The sequence below is a fragment of the Tachysurus vachellii genome, chromosome 3 (assembly GCF_030014155.1).
Source record: "Tachysurus vachellii isolate PV-2020 chromosome 3, HZAU_Pvac_v1, whole genome shotgun sequence".
Classification (NCBI taxonomy): Eukaryota; Metazoa; Chordata; class Actinopteri; order Siluriformes; family Bagridae; genus Tachysurus; species Tachysurus vachellii.
This window is the reverse complement of record NC_083462.1, coordinates 30,333,190-30,348,843: the sequence shown is the minus strand read 5'-3', so window position 1 is coordinate 30,348,843 and position 15,654 is coordinate 30,333,190. Positions and strand designations below refer to the sequence as shown.

The following is a 15,654-nucleotide window of genomic DNA, read 5'->3' as shown; positions in this document are numbered from 1 at the left end:
TGACAGGTTTTTATTCTTCTATTTTTTTTAACAGTTTTCTTAAAACTTGCTCCTTAACTAGCTCTCTGGCTCCTATATAAAGTTGGCAAACTGAAGCACTCTAAACAAGATGGAAAACGGCCTCGCTAGCTACATGGTAAGATGATATATATTGGATATTTAAATATTCTAGGTCACAGCATCCCGTTCGTTTAGATAGCTAAGTTAGAGAGTCGCTCCCTAAACATAAACAGAATTAGAAGCATATAAATGCAGTGACGATTCATCAGAAAAATAGGTTGTGTCATTTGGATATGACGGATAGATAACACCAGCTACTTCCATCAATTTTAAAAAGGTTTATGATTCAGAAGCGTTAATAATAACACTGTCGTCTTCATATATACAGCCGTTGGCTGGTTTACATGACACGCAATGAATGTGTAAATATGTGTTTTTATCTAGGTTTAATCGATCAGCCGACAAAGTCGACAAAAATGATCTCTCTCCAGTACTACTTAACAGCACTCGTCTACCAAACCTGCCATCTGTTCTTTCATCCCTCCACCGCCTCAGCACAGTCAGCTCTTCCCTTTAATACCAAAAGTTTCAAGCAAACCGGTATAGCCTTCATTCCTTCTTCATCTGCTCCAAAAACAATTTATTGAAGTAGATAAATATTTGTTCACGTAAAATACACACTTTATGACGACCTTGAAAACATCATCTTTATTACGTGTGCAGTAAATACAACATTTATTAGCACGTTATTCATCATATTTCCAAGTAGTTTAAAAAAAACATTTTAAGAAACACTGGTCCAGATTTCAGTTGTGACTCGTGTTATTTTAAACTTTAGAGACTAAACAATTAGTCGTTGGTTTATTCCATCCCTAAAGCAGTGCTCTCCCTGAGATTAAATGTAAAAGGGCCAAACATACAACACAATCTGCTTTATTTATTTATTTCTTTATTTTGCATTGCCACCCAAAACAGGCAGTGTACAATTTTAAAAACATTTACAGCAGATGTTTCATATTTAGGCTAAATGTGGCCCGTCCTGTGAAACACACACATTCAAGTCAACTCAGAAAGCGGGACAAGTCCTCTCTGATCTCAGCCTCGTCCCACGGGCCGTGAATGTTGTCTTTGTGTCTCTGTAGACGCACCAGCAGCAGTGGACACAAAAAAGTTAGTACTACAATAGCTAGAAACAGGAGAAGAGCTCCAGCAGGCCACAGAGTACCAACACCTACAACTTCACATACACACACCATCCCGGCTGCCCAGGGGAACGTCCACTCTGCCGCGTGTCTCAGTCGCTGCAGCAGATACGGCCAGAGTGCAAAGATGAGCAGGGCGCAGCTCAGCATGGCGAAGGTGTGCAGGGTTCCAGGCAGACGCGATGCCAAACAAACCGAGGCAAAGAGCGCAGCGTTGAGAGAAAGGCTGCCTGGCAGGCTCGGCTGTGTGTATGGAAAAGACACCAGGTGCGCCATGAGCATGCCAGCAGACATGGCGTACACCGTGTCTGTGCTCACAGACTCCGTCAACGTCTTGAGCACCGGCGAGAAACCAAAGGTAAAGGCCATGAACACGGCAGCGCTCTGCAGGTCAGCGCAGCGAGTCCGCTCTCGCCCGATTCCACCGCCCAGAGCCTCGTACAGAGTGTAGCCCAGCACAGCGCATCCCAGCCCAGTACAAAGCAGTGTTGAAGGACCCACATTTCCCTGCTCCATATAGGACCAAAGTGTGAGGAACAACGCCACACACGAGAGCTGTTGAGAGACGAGCCCGGCTTCTCGAACCACTGCCCAGTAGCTGTACTGGTGCACTCTGATGTTGCGTCGAAGTTCCTCATGGAAGCAACTGGCCACATAGTTGTCAGGGAACGCCTGTCGCTCGTACAGCACTTTATGCCATGGCACAGCTGGAGTAACACCTGCATCGTTGTCTGCGCCCATCACCTGTAAACGACATGCAGGACATAGCAAAGTTTTAGACCACATCTGAATCCCTTATATCCTGTATGTACTGTGGAGTATATGAGTAACAGTTTCCAAAGCGCGCACACACACATACACTCTCTCTCACTCTCTCTCTCTCTCACACACACACACACACACGCACACACACACACACACACACACACACACACACACACACACACACACACACACACACACTACCTTTGCAGTGGGTTAATGATGATTTACAGTGTAATCCGTTGAGACGTTGCCATGTTAATGATGAGGAAAAAGCGCATGACGGGTAAAAAGACGCTTTCCATAGACGCGGATTTCGACCTAATCGCAGGTTGATAACTTCATTATCGGCTCATTTACACACAAATCGTTTGTGTGTAGAATACTTTACACACAAAAACACAATACGATTTTAAAAGGCGAATGAGCCATAAATCTGTTGAACACGTTATAAGTAGTGATGTTACCAGTGACACCGAAGCTCAACATGAGCTGATTTTCATTGAAACTTTGTATCGAAGCTTGATTCGTTCTGGCAAAATCAAGTGACCAATCACGTCCGAAGCTTCGTTTCACACACACACACACACACACGCCCACGTGACTGCTTCGTTATCTGATTCAAAGGTTTTAAATCGCGCGCGACACGCGGCAGCGCGCCCTCGTGTGTTGTATTGGAGTATTACACAGAATCTATTACTGTACAACGAGTTTAGGAGAGCTTATTGTTGCGAGTTGTCAATGGAGCCTGTTACAAAAAAAAATCACGTTCTGTAATGTGGGAACACTTTCATTTGATTTCGCCCAATAAGGTGGATATATATGGTTTTGTTGTGAAGCCTATATTTATAACTTAAATCTCACTCATCATTGGGCAATTATACGATTCAGTGTAACATTTCATGTCATATATATATATTGGATAGTAGTAATACGTTGAAAAATATAGGAATGCAAGAAAAGCCTTTTGTGCATCAGAAATACCATGATCTTTTTTAAATGGTTCACACTTTATACTTTTGAGACGAGGTCTATCCTTAATCTGTTTTTAGGTCCAGTGTTTGATTTGCTCCCAGCAGCTGGCCTATAATAATAATAATAATAATAATAATAATAATAATAATAATAATAATAATAATAATAATAATAATACATCATCCATGTTGAGGCATTTTCGTGCAAAGCATGATAGCGCGTTCACCAGCAGAGGTCCTCATCGAGCTCTGATTTGAAAAGCTCCGAGTAATGAAGCTTGTTTTAATAGATTCCAGGTCATACTGCATGTGTAGCTTGATGTCTAAGCTTTCCAATTGTATCATGTCTATAGTTTGTATAGACTGATTTGAAAAAAAAAAAATATAATAAAACATGCAAACTAGTTCTGAGCTTTAAACCAAGAACACCAAAAAAACACCCCTGGCATAAATGTATTTTGTTCCATTGCTCCATTGTTCCATTGTTACCGTTTAGTCAGGAATCAACTCTGGCACATCCACATTCAATGCGTCGTATTATTAGCTCAAACTCTGTTTGTACTCTACACTTGCCCCAACCTCGACTGTCAGTCCATGACAACGCATGCATTCAGACCAATGTACCTCTCTGTTTCCTTCTGTCGGACTCTTCTCCTGCTCCTACCTTCCATACCCTGCACTGTTTGTGCTCTAAAATCTCATGTTCGTGTTTGCTAAATAAGGGCAAGTCAGTGCTGCTTGTTTAGCATTTTGCTGAATGCTGAATATGACAGCATATGTAAATGTAAATGTAAAGGAGTAGAGGCCAGGTAAAGGACAAAAGATAAATCTGTTCCTTCCCCAGAATAATCACCATACTCTATTGCATAGAATTTGTATTAGTATCATTTACTGAAAGTGGATACTTTATTAATACACAATTAATTATATATAGTGATGTATCTATTATTATAAGAGGTGAAAATCATAAATATTTAGGAGGGGGAAAGCAGCTATAGACAGATTATTACTTTAATGATCCAAATGACAAGAAATTACAGACAGAACATGAGGACTAAGGACACAAGGGGAAAGGGAGCTAGACTCACAAAGGTAGGAGAACATGGACAGTGTAAAGAAATGAACAGAATTAAAAACAGAGCCTTGTGTAGTCTTTTTTTTCAAAGAAAAACTAGCTGTATACCCTAATCTAAACTAACCAAACGTACAGTGGGTGGCACCAGGCCTCTTAGCTCTACATCAGGGTCAACTCTCTGCCCACTGGTGTTTTTCTCTCTTTTGTCCATTTTTTTATGAGACTGAACTGATAAACAGTGAACTTTGGCAATTCAGGTGGATTACAGACTTTAACATGAACTGTGAGTACACATTTGAAATGACGTTTCATATAAGAGCTCCTTCTGAACTGAGATCTCATGATTTTTTAATGTGAATGTTAGAAGGTGAAAAATTTTAAATTAATTCTTGAAAAAATAATTCAATTCATTTTGAAGATTAATAAGGAATTTGTGAAAAGTGAAAAGTTTATTCTTTTTATTCCTTTACTGTTGTAAATCATTTTTAACTACTGTACTTTCATGTAATTGATGTACTAAGAAGAAGATGGCGCTGAGCATGGCTGCCGTGTTGCGAGCTCCGAGTAAACTTTGCAGTTTTTCGTTTGTTTTACTAGCTATTCTGCTGTTCTGCATGTTGGATGTTGTTTGTATAACTGTCTACGACAGACACACGCTTTTAAATATAGGTTTACTGCCCTCGCTATGTGTAGACAGACATAGCTATGCAGCAAGCTTAACACTCCTCCAAAAAAGACTTGAAACTAAATCCAAGTGTAATTTAATGGAAGCGGTGTAAAACTGCAAAAGACAACAGTGGAAAATAAATGTGCTGAAAGATTCTTAACAATAAATGCCCAGATTACATGAATCCAACAAGCAGAGGAGTACTTAAGTCTCGTACACAGTACACACATGTACCTTCATATAACATGTCCAAATACAACATTATGGTCTAACAAAACATCAAAAAACATTAATTTAGAAAACACTATGACAATGCTTTTTCCAAGAATAAATGAAGTGTGAATGGAGATTTGTATCATAGGTGTGTACTCTCATACAGCTACGAACAAAATGGCTGAACAACATGTGCTCTGCTTAAATATATACAGGTCACCAATAGGGGTCGCTAAATTACGAAACCCGAAGGCTGAAAACAGCACAATAGGATCCTACGTCGCGAATCGTAAACCGGACTTTGAGTTCGTCAGAGCCCTTTGTCTGGGGCGTCGTCCCCTCTGACCCCCTCTCCCAACCATTTTAGAAACCATTTATATATATATATATATATATATATATATATATATATATATATATATATATATACATATGCATATTTAGACACACATTATATATAGTATACAATGTGTACTTTTTTGCAGTTTTTCATTTGTTTTACTGGTTATTCTGCTTTATAGTATACAATAAGTACATATTGCATACAATGCGTAGTGCTACTGTAATTATGCCCAATAGTACACTGTGTGTACTGACTATATGTATAAGCATATTGCACATTTTCACTTGTTGATTTCATTATCTGTCTGTTAATTGTACATATTGTTCACACATATTGCACTAACTATATGTATGAGCAAATTGCACATTTTCACCTGTCAATTCATTATCTGTATAATTATTTCTGCAATTTTCAGAGTTCCCCCATAATAATTTCACTCGCCATGGCACATGTGCTGTGGTACTGTGACAATAAAAGTGACTTGGCTTGACTTGATCACTCAGAGGTTGTAATTAATTAAAAAAAAAATAAATAGTGTTTAATTTCTTTATCACTAGCTGAAGTTTTTTTGAGAGCTGTCAGGGAGAAGGGCGTTTCGAGAGAGAGAGAGAGAGAGAGAGCGCTTGCACCAGGTCAGAGTGTGGAAGACCAGATCATGACAAAGATACAGTATTGGGAATCGCACAAACATGGGAGCACAGCAACAAGTCAACAAACAAACAGAAACAAAGACACATGCAAATTGACATCCACAACTCGCTCTGTCTGTCAGTCTCCAGTATACATGTGCTTTATGCATTGTGTGTGCTTTTAATTTACCTAAAAAGGTAAACTCTGTTTCCACATCGTGCCAAAATCATGTACTATCCTGGAAGCATATATGCTATCAATATAAATTGTAAGACTTTTGCTTTGTGCTAATTTACATGCTTCTGTTAGAGCAATTAACTCTGCTGGTGCAGAGAGATGTCTCTCTTTTTCTGGTTTCTGATGGCTGATCCATCTACAAATAGTTCAAGGTCTGGATTCTGTGATGGCATCTCCTTTAAATTGGACCTGCCAATTTAATCTTAGATTAGATATGATTAGATTCAACTTTACTGTCATTATACATGTACAAGTACAAGTCAACAAAATGCAGTTTTGCATCTAACCAGAAGTGCAATAAGCAGCAAGTACAAGATGTACAGTATTTACAGTATGATTATAATATGAACAGGATAATATGCATAGAAATATGCAATGGGTGCTTTAGACACATTTACACATATACACATTTTTTATATATTATATTGACAAATATAATATTTGCAACTGTTACACAATTGTGCTGTTGTCCATCAAACTTCTGTGAAAGAAGGGGCTGCAGGGTTTAGAACAGTACAGCATTCCACTTTGACATTTGGCATTTTCAAGTAAGACATTATCTCTCAACCATCGTGCTGGTTGCTGACATATGTTTTCTGTTAAAGGAGTAGATGTTACTGCATCTGGAACTATACACTGTGTTCTACAGTGTCACTAGAAGCATTGATTGCTTTTTCGGCTGTTCCTACAGATCTTAAATACATAGGCAATCCAACTCCTACTGGATCCAGTTTATTTGAATCATAGCCTACTGGTCTTAATTTCCCTTCATTATATTGCTATGATACTGATGTCATACACCCCCTTTTTTTCCCATCTACTGTGTGTGTGAAAGATTTGTTTGGATCTGGTACATGTAATCCGGGTGTGGATTTCTGCTTCAACTGTCCTACTAAGTGCAGTGTGGGCCTGTAGAACTGAATATATAGTATTTTCACATTATCTAGTGAAAGTCAAGTTACAGTAAATATTCACACACACACAGAGGGCATCCTGCTTCAAAAATAAAGTCAGATATTAGTCAATTATAGTAAATTACTTAATCACAAAAGACAGACTAATAATATAGCATGTAGCTTGAAGATGTGTTCGTATAAAAATAATTCATTTATACTTCGTAATTCAGATTTAGTAATTCAGATATTTTATCTGTTCACATATAACCCAACCAAGATAAAAAAAAAAAAATCCATAGTGTAATAAAATAATACATTTGTAGAAAAAACATGGATATTAAACATGGACATCAATATTAAAAAGTGCTTGGGGAATATTATTGACAATTAAGAAGGTAAGAGAAATAATGGCAAATATCAGGGTTGGAAGTGAAACAAAGATTTCGTTATTTGTGTGATAACAAACAACAAATTTATTGGCTCAATTAAAACTACAGATTAATGTTAATGGCTGTCTAACAAATATTTCTCTAAAGTGCTGCACTCTGAATCAATTTACACAAAATAATAAAAAAGCCATTAGCCAAAGCCATCCAAGTACAAGGATTCAGAGGAGTGGCATAATTTATATATATATATATTGCCACTTTATACACAACATACTGCACATGGACACTTTAAGGTCAATTATAAAACACATTTATGTATATACACTATTTTATTCACATATTTTGATCTTTTCATATTTTATATAGTTCTTATATAGTCTATACTTTATTTATCTACCTCCTTTTGGTTTTATTATTATTATAATTTTTTTTATTCCAAATTGCATTTCTTTTTACTTTTATGCTTGAATACCGGTTGTAAAAAGAATTTCAATGCAGGTCGTACTTTGTATGTGACAAATAAAATGTGATTTGATTTGATATACACACAGACACACACACACACACACACACACACACACACACACACACACACACACACACACACAAGAAAAACAAGAACAACAGAGGGAAACAAACAAACAAAAACACACGCAAATGGACACTCTCTCTCTCTCTCTCTCTCTCTCTCTCTCTCTCTCTCTCGTATACATGTGCTTTACGCAGCACAAACGGGGCTCCGTTACAATTACTACACACAACACTCAGCCGCTACAAATACATCAGTGTAATTCACAAGGTTCTCCCGCAACTCGGTAAACACGACTTACAAGCCCCGTGCCTCTTTTTGTCTGGTTTTTACACGCCACATCGCCCCAAATGCGCTGCAAGCCGGAGCGAGCCCCAGACGCACCGTACACTTTTGTGCTCGCTGCGCGACATTGTCTTTTTTCCCGAGACTCGACGCGAGCTCGTAGCGAGCAACAAAGTCCCTGCTCAACAAACATGTTGCTGAACGCTCGGGATCTTGTCTGCAGCGTCGTATTTTCGCCGAGAAACGCCATGAGAAAACACACTTGTCACTGTGTCTCGGAAGCGCAGACATTCAGCCACGGCCGGGTTGAGTCTACAACGTTCTCATGCTTACTTTTAAGGCCAGCCCCCCGGTCGAGAAGAGGAAGGTTCCTGTGTTTACACAGCGTACAGCGTTACACTCGTTTATTCTACTATTAGCTCCTAGAGATAGAGAGATGGCTGAAGTCGCTCCCGCTCCCGCGCCGGCCAAAGCGCCCAAGAAGAAGGCAGCTTCGAGGACCAAGAAAACAGGCCCTAGCGTCGGCGAGCTCATCGTCAAAGCGGTTTCCTCGTCCAAGGAGAGGAGCGGCGTGTCTCTTGCCGCCCTCAAGAAAGCTTTGGCTGCCGGCGGATACGACGTGGAGAAGAACAACTCTCGCGTCAAGCTCGCCGTCAAGAGCCTCGTTACTAAAGGCACTCTGGTGCAGACCAAAGGGACCGGCGCGTCTGGATCTTTCAAGCTGAACAAGAAGCAGACCGAGCTTAAGAAGCCCGCAAAGAAAGCCGCGCCCAAAGCGACAAAGGCGGCCGCCAAAAAGCCCGCCGCAGCTAAGAAGCCCAAGAAAGTAGCGGCCAAGAAACCCGCGGCCAAAAAGTCTCCGAAGAAGTCCGTCGCTGCCGCCAAGAAAGCCACCAAAAGCCCCAAGAAGGCCAAAAAGCCGGCGGCCCCCAAGAAGACAACCAAGAGCCCCAAGAGGGCCAAAAAGCCGGCGACCCCCAAGAAGGTAAAAGCTGTAAAGCCCAAGACCTCAAAGCCCAAAGCGGCGAAGGCCAAAAAGGCTCCCAAGAAGAAGTAAACGTGTTTCTTAGGTTTTTTTTTTACTCCTCAAACGGCTCTTTTAAGAGCCACCCATATTTTCCCTTAAAGACCTGTTTCCTATTCTGATAGGCATGACAAACAAAATGATGACTTTACTGGATTCTGTACCGAGTGTTTAGGCAGCTACAGAGTTGTACATTCACCTTCACATAAACGTGTGAACAACTAAGGAGAATTGGACAGTTTACAGTTTAAATCCATGTGCATTTATCTTTATTCTATACTAATATATGCTTTTATAGATATTAAATCAGCGAATAATCAAACTACTGATTATAAATCAGTTGACACAATATTTTCTCTCTACCAGGATATACATTTAGTCTTTTTTTTTAATTTCATTCATTCTCTCTCTCTCTCTCTCTCTCTCTCTCTCTCACACAAACAGACACACACACACACACACACATAGGGAGTGGGTGGGGTGTGTGGCGTAGAATACAATGATGGACTGACGCTGGAATTCTACGGCGTGTTTCGGATTGGTTCTTCCGTCACAAGGATCTTAGCCAATAAGAGAGTTGATTTGTTGGTTATATAACAGAGCGCTAGAAGAACAGCGCTGTTATTTCGGTGTTGTTCTTAGAACCTATCTGAACTACCTATCTGAGCTACAAGATGAGCGGAAGAGGCAAAACCGGCGGTAAAACGAGGGCTAAGGCCAAGACTCGTTCATCCAGGGCTGGACTGCAGTTCCCCGTGGGTCGTGTGCACAGGCTTCTGCGTAAAGGTAATTACGCCGAGCGCGTCGGTGCCGGCGCTCCGGTTTACTTGGCCGCCGTGCTCGAGTATCTGACCGCTGAGATTCTCGAGTTGGCCGGCAACGCCGCCCGTGACAACAAGAAGACCCGTATCATTCCCCGCCACCTGCAGCTCGCTGTGCGTAACGACGAGGAGCTGAACAAACTGCTCGGAGGAGTGACCATCGCTCAGGGAGGTGTACTGCCCAACATTCAGGCCGTGCTGCTGCCCAAGAAGACTGAGAAGGCCGTCAAGACCAAGTAAACTCGCTCGCTCACCGCTGCGTTTCTCACCCCCCCAAAAGGCTCTTTTAAGAGCCACCCACTTTTACTGAAAAAGTGCAATTTCATCCTACTTTTTATTAATACTGTGAGTGAACTTATAAAGACAATTCCCCAAATAAGCATTAAAATATTCTGTTAATAATATCTGATCTTGTTTGAAAACTGATGACAGACGTTAATAATAAAAGATGATGATGGTAATAATAATAATGATAATAATAAAGCCTGCTCTCTAAATGAAATAAAGAGGCAGTTAGGTTGCTGACAGAACAAAAGCGCTGTGTTACTGAGACCGCCTATAGAATAGGGGCGCGCGCTTTGGGTTTCAAACTGTGTCCGGGACAGAGAACGGTCCAATAGTCATCAGGTGACGTAACGCGTTCTATCCAATGGCAGACGTGTGCTTTCAATACGCCCAATGAGAACAGGGCGGCGTTAGGGCTTAAAAACACAGCGTTCGCCAGCAACGTTTATTGTGTTTTTTCTTCGTGAAGTTCACAGCTCGACGCTATGGCAAGAACCAAGCAGACCGCCCGTAAGTCCACTGGTGGCAAAGCGCCCAGGAAGCAGCTCGCCACTAAGGCTGCTCGCAAGAGCGCCCCGGCTACCGGCGGCGTGAAGAAGCCTCACCGTTACAGGCCCGGCACCGTGGCTCTGAGGGAGATCCGCCGTTATCAGAAGTCTACTGAGCTGCTTATCCGCAAGCTGCCCTTCCAGCGCCTGGTGAGAGAAATCGCTCAGGATTTCAAGACCGACTTGCGTTTCCAGAGCTCGGCCGTCATGGCCTTGCAGGAGGCTAGCGAGGCATACCTGGTCGGGCTGTTCGAGGACACCAACCTGTGCGCCATTCACGCCAAGAGAGTGACCATCATGCCTAAGGACATTCAGCTGGCCCGCCGTATTCGCGGAGAGCGCGCTTAAATCTCAATTCTGGCTAATGTACACAAAGGCTCTTTTAAGAGCCACCACATTCTCTCTGAAAAATGAGCAGTTCTTCAAATCTTTCTGTGAGATTACCCTGTAAATATCACTGTAAATTTTACTTATAAATATAATCTTGCTTCTAAAGATATGAGGTGTTATATAATGTTTGTGTGATTAACACGCATGTAAATGGGAATCTTCTTTACAGAAATGATTTACAGAGACTACAGAGTGTTTGTGTTAGGTATATTGTGTTCAGGGATAAGAGAGACGCAAATGACGTGAAAAGTCGTATAAAACAATATCCGATGTATATTTTTATAATTGATACTCTTTAGTACAATATTATATACGTTAATTGATTTACGTAGATTCTCTCTTTTTATTTTTTATCTATATTGTGTGTGTGTGTGTGTATGTGTGTGTGAGTGTGAAACACGTCTAAAGTCTGGTGGTAGAAACAGGATTTTTTCCCCTTCTTTTGTCATAAAGCACAAAGTTGAGTGTAAAACGGCGGAAGGGGAACAAAGCACAGCAGACACAGTGGGGAGGAGTAAGTGTGTAGGTGGAGCGGGAGGAGGCGCTCCGTATCAGGAGCGTTAGGATTATGACCAATAACACGCATTTGTTCTCTTGTGCCTAATTACAATGTCAGCCTGTAAATAGAGCAGCCGCTAGGTGGCTGTTACTCATTCTCTCGCAGTTCACTCGAACAGCAGCACCATGCCTGAACCAGCTAAGACCGCGCCCAAGAAGGGATCCAAGAAAGCCGTGACCAAGACGGCGGGTAAAGGCGGCAAGAAGCGCAGAAAGACCAGGAAGGAGAGTTACGCCATCTACGTGTACAAAGTCCTGAAGCAGGTGCACCCTGATACCGGTATCTCCTCTAAGGCCATGGGCATCATGAACTCATTCGTCAACGACATTTTTGAGCGCATCGCCGGTGAGTCTTCTCGTCTGGCTCACTACAACAAGCGCTCCACCATCAGCTCTAGGGAGATCCAGACTGCCGTGCGTCTGTTGCTTCCCGGAGAGTTGGCCAAGCACGCCGTGTCTGAGGGCACAAAGGCCGTCACCAAGTACACCAGCTCCAAGTAAAGCGCGTTACCGCCGTCTTTATCTACACAAAGGCTCTTTTAAGAGCCGCCCACTTTTTCCTACGAAGTGCAAATCTTCTTTGAGTGAGTGAGGGACAGAAAGACACTTTTTTTTTTCACGTATGTATTCCATCAGTACTACTGTATTTTAATTTGTAATTACATTTAGTAGCTTTGCTGCCGTTTTTTTTTTTTTCAAGCTTTATTGAAGGATTTCAAAGAACTTTTCAAAATTCTCATTTACAAGTGCATCATGTGTTTTACAATCATACATTTGAATACAAAAAATACAAATCTTGCATCAGTTACACAAAAAACAAAGTCATCTGCTTTAAAATTTTAGACATATTTACATGCATTTATAAGCATCTATCAGCAAAACATTTTTAGTCCAAGGTCATTTGTCCTTTCATGTCAGTTCATGTTCTTTTGCGTTTTTAGCTCAGTTTGTTTGTACACTACCTCAGCAGGAATATGGCACTGGTTACTAATCATTTTACATCTGGTTTTCCAAATTTTAGAATTGACAACACAATTAGCCAGTAAAGTTTCATCACATTTTTGTTAGCTTTGTGTTAAAAATTACATTACAATACATTATTGTTTTTTTCATTTATATTTAAATCTGGGTTTTTTACTTTATGCCATTTCTGCTGATCGTGTACAATTTATTCAAAAGATGTTAAATTTTTTCATTCTCTTTAAAATCATTTACATTTACAGCATTTAATTAGTCTTTATATTTAAATGAAAAATCTCTGTATACTAATTTATAAAAAGTTTTTTCTCGCTCTTCCTATCCTCTTTCTCCGTGTTTTCATATCTTATACGTTCAGTCCTTCTTTCCATTGCCTGTGTCACGTTTTTACAAAAAGCTATGTTTAATTTATTACCCAGCTCAGCAGCACCCAGACCTCCTAAGTTTTTTGGTTTGTATAGAAATATTTGTGTTGTAACTTCTCTTGTTTCTCCATGTAAAACAAGACATTTTATTATCATTTTATTGTCAGAGGGAAAGACAATAATTTGGATAATAAAAATGTTTTAACTAACCGAATTCTTGATTTATAATTAGCTATTTCCAGTTTTCAATTTCAGTTTTTATTTAAAATTCTTTCTCTTCCCAGTTGTGTTCAGCACATTTACTGTTTGTAATTGTTAAGCCTAATACTTTCACCTCTTCTTTGGTTTGGGTGTCTAGGAGTGGAACAACACTATTGCTCATCCATACAGCTTCTGTTTTGTTTTGATTCAGTTTAGCGCCAGATATTTTTTCATATTTCTTGAAATGTCTCATTTTAACAATTTTCATTAATATTCACTTTGAATAAAAGGTGATAATCATCAGCATAAGCTGTAACCTTAACCACTCTTCCTGCCGTTGTTTTTATACCTTGTATTTTTCGTCGTGTTTGATTTTGTGTGAGATTGGTCTAATTGCAGTAGTAGTAGTATTATTAGTATTAGCGGTAATAGTAAATAAATTAAAAAAAATGAACTAATAATAATAATAATAATAATCTGCATTTTTATTTTAGGCTGTTACAATTCTTTGCAATTGTGTTCAGTGCGGTTGAGTCAGATTCCGAGCTCTGTACAGGACATATTTTTGGATGTATAGCATATATAATGGATAATTTATTCTATTCTACTTATTAGTAGTAGTAGTAGTAGTCGTAGTATTATATCATGTGTAACAACTATAAATGATAATTACACAGCCATTATAAACGTATGTATTGCATTTAATGACTAAACGAATCACAAATGCGGCTCTAAATGTGGCTCCCTTTGTCTGTCTGTGGTTCCATCGTGCTTCAAAAAATCCACCATTGTGCCCATACCAAGGAAAAATAAAATCACATGCGTAAATGACTGGAGGCCAGTAGCTCTCACACCCATCTTCAGCAAGTGCTTTGAGAGACTCATCAGAGATTACATCTGCTCTGTGCTGCCTCCCTCACTGGACCCGCTGCAATTTGCATATCGTAGCAACCATTCTACAGACAATGCTATCGCTTTCACCCTACACACTGCTCTCTCCCACCTGGAAAATAAGAACACCTATGTGAGAGTGCTGTTTGTGGACTACAGCTCAGCATTTAATACTATAGTGCCTGCCACATTTGTTGCGAAGCTCCAGACTCTGGGACTAAACAGATCTCTGTGCAGCTGGATTCTGGACTTCCTGACAGGCAGAAGTCAGGTGGTAAGAATGGGCAGCAACACTTCCTCCCCACTGACCCTCAACACTGGTGCTCCTCAGGGCTGTGTCCTCAGCCCACTCAAATTCAAATTCGCTGACGGCACAACGGTGATAGGCCTGATCACCGACAATGATGAGACAGCCTACAGAGAAGAGGTGAGCACCCTGACTAAATGGTGTCAGGAGAACCACCTCTCACTCAACATTGACAAGACCAAGGAGCTGGTAGTGGATTTCAGGAGACAGAGGAGTGAATACAAACCCATCACCATCAACAAGACACCTGTGGAGCGCGTGAGCAGCTTAAAGTTTCTCGGCGTTTACATCAGCGAGGATCTCACCTGGGCCACACACTCTGACGCAGTACTGAAGAATGCACATCAACGCTTCTTCTTCCTGAGACGGCATCCTCAGAACATTCTACACCTGCACTATAGAGAGCATCCTGACGGGCTGCATCACTGCCTGGTTTGGAAACAGCACCACTGGCATCCGTAAAGCTCTGAAAAGGGTCGTGCAAACTGCCAGCCACATTGTTGGAGGTGAGCTTCCCTCCCTCAGGACATCTACACCAGACGGTGTATAAGGAAAGCCCGGAGGATCACCAGTGACTCAAGCCACCCGTCCCACAGACTGCTCTCTCTGCTTCCCTCAGGAAGACGTCTCCGCAGCATCCGATCTCGCACTACCAGAATGAGGGATAGCTTTTTCCCTCAGGCTATCAGACAAATTAACAGTCACAACTAATACACCCTACAGCATACTTTCACAATATGGTATGCCACACACTGCACTTTAACTTCGGACTATCCACACTGGACTATACATACACACTGCATCTAATACCATAATCCATCTGTTACCACTAGATACCATCCGATGCACATCCATGTCACTTCTGTACCTGTACAATCTGTTGCACCTCATAGTATTTTATATATAATATATTTACATATATTTACACATATACATATATAAGTACATATTGCATATAATGTGTAGTGATACTGTAAGGATGCCCAATAGTACACTGTGTACTGATAATATGTATGAGCATATTGCACATGTTCACTTGTTGATCTCATTATCTGTTTGTTAATTGTACATATTGTACACACAT

General features: G+C 40.7%; 5 protein-coding genes across 5 annotated transcripts; 4 read left to right on the top strand and 1 right to left on the bottom strand.

Annotated features, from left to right (window-relative positions):
* Positions 1 to 786: 786 nt before the first annotated feature.
* pigc (phosphatidylinositol glycan anchor biosynthesis, class C) lies at positions 787 to 2,423 on the bottom strand. The gene is made up of 2 exons (XM_060865046.1): positions 2,169 to 2,423; positions 787 to 1,946 (listed from the first exon to the last, which is right to left on the bottom strand). The coding sequence occupies exon 2, from the start codon at positions 1,941 to 1,943 to the stop codon at positions 1,062 to 1,064; it is 882 nt and encodes a 293-aa protein (XP_060721029.1). The 5' UTR covers positions 1,944 to 1,946; positions 2,169 to 2,423; the 3' UTR covers positions 787 to 1,061.
* A 6,215-nt stretch (positions 2,424 to 8,638) lies between these two features.
* On the top strand, positions 8,639 to 9,259 carry LOC132843399 (histone H1-like). Its single transcript, XM_060866695.1, has one exon. It carries the CDS (start codon positions 8,639 to 8,641, stop codon positions 9,257 to 9,259), a length of 621 nt encoding a protein of 206 aa, XP_060722678.1.
* A 626-nt stretch (positions 9,260 to 9,885) lies between these two features.
* Positions 9,886 to 10,316, top strand: LOC132843413 (histone H2A). The gene has a single exon (XM_060866706.1). The coding sequence runs from the start codon at positions 9,901 to 9,903 to the stop codon at positions 10,285 to 10,287; it is 387 nt and encodes a 128-aa protein (XP_060722689.1). The 5' UTR covers positions 9,886 to 9,900; the 3' UTR covers positions 10,288 to 10,316.
* A 448-nt stretch (positions 10,317 to 10,764) lies between these two features.
* Positions 10,765 to 11,259, top strand: LOC132843400 (histone H3). The gene has a single exon (XM_060866696.1). It carries the CDS (start codon positions 10,818 to 10,820, stop codon positions 11,226 to 11,228), a length of 411 nt encoding a protein of 136 aa, XP_060722679.1. The 5' UTR covers positions 10,765 to 10,817; the 3' UTR covers positions 11,229 to 11,259.
* Positions 11,260 to 11,880: 621 nt separating this feature from the next.
* Positions 11,881 to 12,427, top strand: LOC132843407 (histone H2B-like). The gene has a single exon (XM_060866703.1). The coding sequence runs from the start codon at positions 11,955 to 11,957 to the stop codon at positions 12,327 to 12,329; it is 375 nt and encodes a 124-aa protein (XP_060722686.1). The 5' UTR covers positions 11,881 to 11,954; the 3' UTR covers positions 12,330 to 12,427.
* The last annotated feature ends 3,227 nt before the right edge of the window (positions 12,428 to 15,654 follow it).